This window comes from Anneissia japonica, unplaced genomic scaffold (assembly GCF_011630105.1).
Source record: "Anneissia japonica isolate Jap-2015-1 unplaced genomic scaffold, ASM1163010v1 scaffold287833_len2544123_cov190, whole genome shotgun sequence".
Lineage (NCBI taxonomy): Eukaryota > Metazoa > Echinodermata > Crinoidea > Comatulida > Comatulidae > Anneissia > Anneissia japonica.
The window spans coordinates 137627-148665 of NW_022757233.1; the positions used below are offsets into that span (position 1 = coordinate 137627).

The following is an 11039-nucleotide window of genomic DNA, read 5'->3' on the forward strand; positions in this document are numbered from 1 at the left end:
TTGATTAAGGGGAGTTCCACGCACAAAATAGAGAAAGAATTGTCAAACACATAAAATCAGAATTCAACCAAAGCAGAAGTGGACATAATACGCACGATATTGTATCTTTTATTACGTTAATCTCAATACATATGCTTTAATACTGCACGCATTATTTGGAACGGATGTTTTTATATGTGTTTATTGCCATCAAAAGAAATTTTAGAGTGCGGAAGGCTTATTGGCTTCCGCTTGTACACCATATATGGTCAGTGTTAAATTGCCGATGATCTCATCTCATGAATATTCATAAGGTCAATAGGTTACTGAATTTAACGAATAGGCCAAAGAACCTATAAGGAATAGGCCTATATAATTATATAGAGATGTTAAACTAGATCGCATCTCGATTTACTAGAAGTTGAACAAAGAAATCAAATTCATCGTTTTTTTACCGGAATCGGAGAATCATCATCTGATAGTTGACATATGAACATAGCAACGCTATCGTATAGGATTTCCTTGTGTATGGGTGTCCATGTGGTGAGGGTGAGTCATCCATCACGTTACCGCTGAACTGTAGACGCTATAAGAAAGTGTTATCAATGGGTCGTACGTCACCAAATATGATATTATAGCTCCCGGAGTCAGCGATCAAGCGAACAATTAAGCTGTAGTGTGCTTTCTGAACAGAGCGGTCAGGAACCGTCCTGCTTCGGTTGGTTTTTTGTTTCTGAATAACAAGAGCTTAATTGTGACATACTCTTACAAAACCCACGTCCACGACAGAAATACTTGCATTCAAGTAGAGGTTACGTTTATTTCAACTTATTGCGTATGTAGCTGGTAGCTTCGAAGAAACCGAAAAAATGAAAACTATTTGTTTGGTAACATTACTAATTCTTGGCTGCTTAGCTTGGTGCACAAGAGCTCAAGACGTCACAACAGGTCTGGTAAGTAGCGTAACTTTCTAAATTCCTATATTAAGGCAGGCATTTAGAATTTTTGTATCATTATCAGGGAAGTTTTTTTTTTAATTTAAACAATAAACGGGAAACAGCTCATTGTGTACATGCCTGGAGCTCAGTATGCCTATCGGAGCTTAATTGAATTGAATGAATAGAATTTGCACAATCTTGATGGCAATTGGACCTATTCCGTTCATTGCCAAAATAAAGAAGTTGCGGTAATGATAAGTGAAGTTTTTGGGCCTACAAATCAGCTAATATAAATTAATTTAAAAATCCTCTCATAGATTGTGAAATAATACTTTGTTATCATTCTAATTAGTTTCGGAGTTGACAGTAGGCGTAAACTTGGGAGGTATATAAGGATGAGCTCAACCTAAAATTGATCGGTTTGTTTATGTAGGCCTACAACTCAAGATGTTGGTGAACGGAATTGAGGCTGAAGTTTTCCTTGATGTATAGGTATAAAATTAGAAGATAACAACTTCATTGAAGGAGGCACAACCGAAACATTCCCTTTAATGTACGGTAGCCTATCATACAGTAGTTGTCGCTAGTTTCTTTAGTCATTAAAAAGCCATTTTATACATTCATACTTGATATAACCAACAATTCCCTGATATGATGTAACTAGTTAAACCTATTAGCACTGCTTTCAGACTTATGAAACGATTGAGTTTGTGTTCCATGTATTTGGATCCAATATAGCGCATAACAGGCCTCAGTTGGCATAACGCGCTATATAAAAATTGGCATTGTATATATTATATTATTTAGCTCTTTGAGGGATTACTTCTTCCCACTCCTAGATAATTACACAATATAACTTGTTTTTTGTGAAAAGCTTCTGGAATTTATGGAGGTACGAACGTGTCAACTATTGCCTATACGTACAACATCTATTCTGAGACAAAATTGGCTCTGGCCTAATACTAATGTACTACTGTATTAATTATTGGGCGTATTCGACTGGTTCATTTCGTTGACTACGAATTCTCGTTGAGTATTATTTTCATTCGACTGGTTCGTAAAATTAACGTAAACCAGAGTGCGTTAATCAGCGTTAATTTATTCACGTGACCAAAACAAACATGGCCGATTGGTGAGTTTAGATACAACATTTGCGTTAATATAATTTAGATTAAATTTCAGAAAATAAAAATTATAATATTTACCCGCATTAAGTCAAAAAATAATTGTAGGCTAACAGAATTCAAACACTGTATGAATTTTTTTTTTTACGAAAAACCCAAATATGCAGCCGTTTTGTTTTGTCGAGTCTTTACAAGTTTTCTATTCGACTGGTCGCCTTCGTTAAGTTTTACCGCTGCGCAGGTGGTCGTGGTTTAACGAAGAACGACCATTCGAATAGTATACGGCCATGTGTTTCCTCATTTTAATAAAAGAGGTGGACGGACTTTAGCGTCAGTATAATGACAGAATTAATGTTGAATTTTGGAAAAAAAAAAAAAAACACACAAAAAAAAGAAAAACCAACAACAATGCGACCAAGATTCGTAATAAATATTGTTCGTAGTCCCTCAAATACAGTAGACATGGGCCATGGCTTAGTTTGATTAGAGTTCACAGGACGAGCTATTCCGTATGGGGTTTAATTAGATGTGTACGAGCCTCCGGTCAGACGATGATGGATCAGAGAGTCAGTTGAAAACATCGGTTATTGTCAAGGTTAAACCAGTGTCTTGGAACTTCCTTGAGTTACCATGACCTTAACTTTTGTCGGTGATTGTCTAATGTGATTGGACACATCCTAACATTGTTTCTAATTGTTGGATCGCCATTATTTTAAATGATATATTGAAGGTCGACTATAATTAAATTTGCGCATTGTACAAATCAATGTTGCCAAGGAAGGGGAAAATAGGGAGTGCAATATCAATGTTACCAAGGAAGGGGCAGATGGGAGCACAATCAAGGTTAGCAACGGTGGGGAAGATGGGAGAACACTCCACCAGATTTCGATTTTCAGAGGCTACGTAAATTTGCTTCCATAAGATGCAAAACATAACAATATCGATTAGGCCTTAATGAATATGAAGGATACCGTATCGTTGCATTTTCGAAACCCTATACTAAAGTATTACTATAGAAAAAGGAAAAAAAAAATTTCTACTTTGAGAAATTAATAAGTACGGTAAATCAGTGTTGATATTTAATTTTTGAAAGACGTTTATTAGAAATGAAAAAGAGAAAATTTTTATTGTTGTCAACCACTGCCGTTATCTCAAATTGCGACGTTATACTGTGGAACGCCTGATTGGTAATGACTGCATGTTGATTGTGAACTGAAGGCAGAGGAGGCGTTCCATATTATACTGCCCCTAAAGCTTCAACTTCAGAACCGCTGATTTTCCGGCCTTCGACTCCACATTACCAGACGTCATTCACACTCCTTTTTCAGCAATAAATTCTCGGAAGATTACATTTGATGAGGCCATGAGACCATAAAGCAATTACTGAATTAGTTTTCCAATAGACTTAAAACTCACGGTTTTTTTTCACGACCCTCGAACCCTGATTGGGGCACCTCTCAGCCGGAAGGCTTGTTTTCTGCTCGCAAATGGTTACGCTTGGAGGCAGACGTCGCTCTTTCATGTTGTGCTCTAAGATATACATATAGAATCACTGAAAATAGTCTGTTACAAAACATTGAAACGGAGTTTTATTCAGGTTCTCCTTGGCAACATTTCTCGGGCCCATGGACTCGCTTTGTTCACACCGTCACTTAAACCGTGCCGCTCATGTTATCGTTACTATAGACGTCATCATTAGCATTATGATTGCTATCATCATTATTAATCATTAAAATCTTATCAATGCGGAAAAAAATTCCTAAAATTTAAAGAAATTTACGTCATTGTTAGAGCTACTCAGAATGCAAAAATGTCCATTTCAGGGAAAGGAAATACCAATTTTCCAGGACCACCTTTCCAACCGCCGCATTCGAACCTATCTCCTCCCTCCACAAATTTGGATCCGCCACTGAAGGTAACACTATAATTTACATGCCTCTAACTCAAGGTAAAAATTAAATTACACCGACGTCAGGCAGTAAGGAACCGTAAATGAACGGTAGGTTTTAACAGCCGCATTTTACTTGTTCTTTATCCTAAATATCTATATTTCCCGAAAAAACAACTTGCATTACTTACCGAACTAAAAAAAAACGCGTGGTCGTGTATACCATAGTTATGGGTGTTCAAGTGCCATGCTAAGTATGTGAAACCATTAGCGTCATAACCATTGCAGAAATTATCAATCAATTTATATATAATTTCCGTTCTAATATTTTCATTTTACTAGGCCTATGGTTCAAAATGTTAAGGCTGCTTGCATGTGGAAGGTTTCATTCATTTTATTGGAATATTATCAAAAACAAGGATTGGTCGGTGACGACTTGTATGTTAACGTAGATCTACAGAATAATGGGGCTAATAATGATGATAATGATGGGGATGATGATGAACATGATAATGATAACGATGATAATGATGTTGGTGGTGAATGACCATCGTCATCATCACCATAACTATCGTCATTATCACAATCAACATCATCTTCATATCGTGACTCATTATATGCGCATCATTTACTTCAGTTTTTTTTTAAATTCAAAAGTAGATTAAAAATCTTGTTCTATTATATAAGGGCGACTCATATTGTTGCAAATACAATGTCACTAGACTCGTTCTTAGTATGAAATATAATCCAACAAGGCTTGAAAGAGTTGAAAGAGGAGAGTATTTACTTGATACAATAGACTTGCATTAAGTAAATGTAGAATTTTAATACCAACACACTCATTGAATGAATAAGTAGGCCTAATATAAACCAGGAGCTAATAAAGGCCTAATATTATTTATCTAATCGTCATCCGTTCGCATTTTGAGTTAATGCAATAATAAATAGGGCCTACGACATGATTCTGTGCGCACATCCTCGCAAATGAAACAGTAGATGGACAGATACAGTATTCAAATTTAATTATACTATGTTTTAAGTCGTTAAACCGGTACTTAAAGAACTTATTTGTATATTCCAAGAAAAACATTGACTTTTCAAAATAAATTTAATGATTTTCAATATAAAAATAAACATTTCATAAATTAATTTATTGTGAAATATAAATGTCTATTCAAAGAATTCGAATATTCAAACATTCATAACAATAGTATGATAGGCCTATCCTGTTTAACAGTATAGTTTTATTTAATTGCCACTTATTGAGAATATTGTACCAGGAGAAGGAAATCGTTGACATTTTTGTTTTAGAATACTCTAACAGTATTTTCATGCCCGCATTAGCAATAAAGCATAAATCCCAGACTACATACAGTGTTATACCGTCACCGTTAAGCGTCAGCAATTTACATTCGCAAATATCTTGTGTATGCCGTATAATAGTTGCGTATCCCTGTGGAATTGTTCCCCTTAAAAATACTCCGGCTGTCAACACCTTAAGGCCTAAAGAGCAAATACATCTGCATAAATCTTGTCTGGCAATTTTTTTTTGGCGCGGAAAGAATTTTAACCATAATGCATATAGTAGGCCTAATGGAGTGCATTTTAATTACTATTAGAAGATCATTGTAATAATCATAACAATTTGTAAAAAAAATGTCAATAACGACTGAAAACCGGAATTTTCTCCCAAAAATCGAAATATCAATTGGCATACAGATGATCTGATGATTGAAATGCAAAAACCAACCCCGCAAGATAATCGTTAAAAGTAGTCCCCAACAGTAAGTTTATCATGGAAAGAAGAGAATTGGCATGTATTTAAAAGTTCTCTCCATTAATGTGATGTTCAATGACTCTGCGTTGAAATAACTACTGTACCAAATTGAAGTTTATATTTAGTTTATACTATAAACACAATATTCTCATTTCCAGTGTATCATAATAAGAAATTGGTGTTTAAATAGATGTTCTGGAGTGTCAATCAGACAGCTGACAAACGGAACAAAAACACTCGTGTTGACGTATACGTTCCGGCAAAAAAACCCGAATATGGGACGCCAATTAAATTAGGTATGGCGCGCACTAAGCGCAGTAAAGAGTGAGTAACCCAAAATTAAGGCCTGGAACCCAGGCTAACTTATACGTATAAGTAAAGCTGTAGTTGTGTTAGCAATAATATCTAAGGGCGGGGCTTTGCTCCAAATATACGCCTAGATCTTTATATTAGGCCTAAATAATTTATGGTTGAATACAGAATGGAAGATTGTTCCAAAGCAGTCAACTGCTCTCTTTCTAATGTAATATAAAACAGATTTGATAGTAGACCTACACTTGACCTCAACAACCAACCATTCCCCCGTGTTCAGAATGTTACGGTAAGCATAACACCAATAGGCTTAAAGTACGTAAAATGTGTGAACCGTGACTGTAGAAATGTACTTTGTACCTTTATATAATTATTATAATATATGAGAGCACCGATTTAAGATGACAGTTCATGTCAATTAAGATTCCATATTACGTCATTATGGGAGAGAGGAATGATATTGGAGAAAACAACCCGGATGTGATGAGCCATTGGAAACATTTAGTTTCCATTTGCTATGCTACCGTATTCATTGAAATATGTATAAAGTAGGCCAAGATTTAGAATACTCGTGGAACAAAGGTCATTATCCTCAATTCAACTAAATTATTGGATATGGTATTGGTTATATACCCGCGCGAATTGAAATACAGAATAATCATCTATTAAGTAAAAGGTATTGTGGCTTATGATGACTAACGCGCAAGTTAGGTCAAGGATTTCATTCTTACTTTTATGGTTTTCATTTGTATGCAAGATGACTCACCCTTTTAATGTGCAACTGGTATTATGTAAACTTGGGATTATACAAAAATAATAAACCCGGTCACAACATGACCTTTCCCCCGGTATTCCACATTACATTTCTCTCGACAACTCCATCCATTAAGGTAACTTAATGATCCAACCATCAGTCAAAATTTCTCGCCAGTCATTAGAAATTATATTACTTTCACTTCCGTAAAGTAGCAACAAATAGAAAGAATACACTTTGATTTGATTTTGATTCGATTTGAATCATCACTTTAGTGGAGATGTAGATTGGTGATACTTGCCTCCAAATACCAATGCCCTGGGTTCAATTCCATGTGATAGTGCCTGATTTCTTTCATATGACCAAGGACAATTCCAAGCCTTGTAATGAGACTTATTTTATTAAAGCATCTTGTTGGCATGTCTGTCTTGTTTACAAGCATCTTTCCATTTAATTGACGATTTAATTGCTGTTGGATGTGTATGAATAAATAGGCCTACAAATTTTCGTGTACCTGTGGTTAGGAACTATGCCAACCATGGCCACATGCTTTCAAAATGGTATCTACAGAAACATTGTTATTATCAGAATTTCTAATTGAAATAATAATTATGATGATAATAATAATGAGGTCTTATAATATGATTAATTATTACGTATTTAATACGATAGTACTTAATGATAATATATTACTAATTATAAACGTAATTATGGATTAGTATTAATAATATGCCCATCAATACTTTATTATTGATAATACAAACACCATTATTATTATTATTATTATTATTATTATTATTAAGTGTATTCCTTTATATGATCCAACATCCAATGTAATAAAGTGTGAATTCAGTACGTCCCCGAACACCCATGAAAATAACGAAGTTCCAGTGATACGGCTAGGAATCGAACCCACACCCTCCATAATTTCTAAACTAGGTTGATATTTCCAGAGGCTAGGGGGAATTCGATCCCACTTAATTTGCGTTAGAAACAAAATCGACAATGATGTAATTTTTGTACTTAAATTTAGATGTTATTTTTATATTTTTTAAAGCTATTCATATTTAAAATAACGCGCCAATTTTAAACGTTTGAACATGAATGTGTTGCACTCGTTTCTTGGTTGCTGTGGCAATTCCGACAATAACTGGCTGGAGGGAAAAGTTCAGACTACATAATGGCTTATTGAGAAGAATATGTAACGGTAGGCCTATACTACAAAATTTCATTAAAGAACTTGTATTTCCTTATAATACACTAAGCAGAGCCTAGTGTGTATGCTACATTTAGCTTTTACTTTCTCATTTAACAAAGAAATTTGATACCTACTTTTGCAATGCATAGATCTTAGGCCTAATTGAATTACTAAAAATTGATTCCATGTTTTTTGAGGAAAGCGATCTAGACAGTCGGGGATTTGTCGTCATTATTAACACTTTTTCTCATTATATTATTATCAATAGTTTTTAAAGGCTTCTTTCACTTCTATGATGAAATTGAAATTTTTTCTACAGATCCTATCTCTATCGTTCCTTTTTTTCATCTCTCCTCACTGGCGTATCTAGGATTGAAATTGGTGGGAGGGGGGCACGAATGAGATGTGGGGTGGAAACTCGATGATTGGTGACGGGTACTAGCTTGCAATATATGGTAATATTAAACTTGAGCGTGATTTTGAAGGGATGGGCCATGGAGGGGGGTGGAGATGTATTTGGGGGGGGGCGTGCGCCCCAATGCACCCCTAGATATGCCACAGCCCTCCTTATTCTTAAAAGTCTTCAACTTCAGAGTAGGCCTAATTAAAGAATGATAGCGAATCAATCAGATGTTAACGCAAATTATATTTTTTGATAGCCTATTGAAATAAGTATGAAAGATAAAAAGACAAATGGAAAAGTTATTATGGGTGTGTAGTCCAAATGATCTGTCTAGCGCATGCGCGTTCTGTGATGTGTTGGTCCCCATCCACGCTGTAATTGCCCAAAGGAGGCTTGAATTTTAATTATTTCCCTTTAGCATCCGAAGTTTGTATTCTCCAAGAAGATATCAATGCATATGACGTTGGTTGCCTTTTATCAGGCCAAGACGGTGATGAGTCAGTTGCGAATTGTTACAATGAAAATGTATTGATGTAAAATCAATCAATCAATCAATCAATCAAACGATCGATCGATCGATCGCAGTCAACCAATCAATCAATATTCAATCAATCATTCAACTAACGTAACCAACCCTAATCAATGACTTATACCGGTAATTGTTTGCACTTCTCGGCAATGTTGCATAAACTTCAATTTATTTAACTGACCTAAATCTCAATTAATCACGTGACGTGTATATGAATACAATGCACATATTTTTAGTGATGATTGTTGTACTATATGCGGATCTTTACCCAACTTCTGAATTATTTTTATGCAGGACTTTATGAAAAAATATGGATATTTAAACCCAGTTGGAAACGTGGAAGATTTAATGACACAGGAAGAATTTAGTGAAGCTGTAAAGAATATGCAGAGGTTTAACGGCTTAGAAGAAACTGGTATTCTAGACAATGCAACTATCGCTTTGATGAAAATGCCGAGATGTGGAGTTCCTGACCCTGTTGACTCCCCCAATAACGGTTCAGTTTTGGGAGGGAGGCTCAAGCGATACGCCCATACCGGAGGACGATGGGATAAAACACGCATAACTTATAGGTAAAGTATACATTAAACGTAGGCCTATTATTTACTCCAGCCTCATTTTAAGCAATCAATGAAGAGAACATCGTTCTATCATGTAAAGTAATGTTTGTTGGTGCTTATTGACGATGGTTTCATTAAGTTTTTGATCTCTTTATGTATACCAGAATCATTAACTCATCTCCTGACCTCCCGCAAAACGATCAAATCGATGCCATTAGGCGCGGCTTTAAAGTTTGGAGTGACGTCACGCCTCTCACGTTTGAAGAAATAACTGAGAATAAAATAGCAGATATTATGATGTCATTTGGTAGCTATAGCCACGGGGACCAGTACCCATTTGATGGTCCTGGCGGTACACTGGCTCACGCATATCCCCCTCAGGATGGGTTCGGCGATCTTGACGGAGATGTCCATTTTGATGAATCTGAAAGTTTTAGTGTCAACAACGTCAGAGGTAACGAGTCATGCTTGAGAATTATTAACCACAAGTTTCATTAGTTTAACATCATCAGCTGAGTCCTTCCAAGTACTCCTTGCGTTAATATTTACTAACATGTATTTTGTCAGATAATATTATAGGCCTAAATGATATATATCAATAATAATAATATTAATAATAATTATCATCATCATCATATTATCATTGTCATATCTTTATCATGGTCATTATCAACATCGTCATCATTATGTTGGTTATCATCATCACCATTTTTATTATAATCAACATTAACTTCATATTCATCATCATCATCATTATCATCATTGTTATCAATATAGTCATCATTATCAGCATCATAATTAGTATTGTTATTTTAATCATAATCACCATCATCGCATTATCATCGTGGTAGTGTTGAAGTGCACAGAGACCAAGTACTAGTATTATGCGCTATATTATGTATGTCAAAATCATAGGCCTACTGTATATTATTAACAGGCCTACAATTGCAATTACAATAATCATCATAATCACCATTATTATCATCATTATGAACATTGCATCATTATCTTCGTCGTCGTCAACAACATCATCATCATCACCATCATCATCATCATCATCATCATTACCATCATCATCATCATTATCATAACATTCTAATGATTGTTTTAAAATATGGCTTATGTATGTTTTGAAACTCCTTAATCTGACTAACTATTGACATTACTTGCATTGCTAGTTATGAACAATTAACCTATATAATATATATCCCACATTATAGGCATCAACTTATTACAAGTGGCAGCCCACGAGATCGGTCACAGTCTAGGCTTAGCCCATTCGTCTGACGTCAATGCTCTCATGGCGCCGTTTTACCGGGGCTATGTGCCCAACTTTAGGCTGCCCTATGACGATATTACTGGTATACAATCACTTTATGGTAAGTAATTAAATATATTGCTGTAGCACCATAATTACACTGCATACCAATGGGAATAATTAATTAAAAAAAATAATAATAATAGTAAAAATTATGATTAGGCCTATAATTAGTTCATTTTTCGTCATGCGTTGACAAAGAATACAGAAGTAGTCAAATTATTATTATATACCGGTATATATATATATATATATATAT

At 35.1% G+C, this 11039-nt stretch overlaps 1 protein-coding gene across 1 annotated transcript in view; it reads left to right on the top strand.

The window, feature by feature from the left end:
• Positions 1–359: 359 nt before the first annotated feature.
• LOC117124598 (72 kDa type IV collagenase-like) overlaps positions 360–11039 on the top strand; it is a 16678-nt gene continuing 5998 nt past the window's right edge. Inside the window, 4 exon segments of the mRNA XM_033270892.1 lie at positions 360–932; positions 9197–9474; positions 9627–9916; positions 10683–10863. Of these exon segments, the coding sequence (XP_033126783.1) occupies positions 849–932; positions 9197–9474; positions 9627–9916; positions 10683–10863 (833 nt within the window). The 5' untranslated portion in view covers positions 360–848.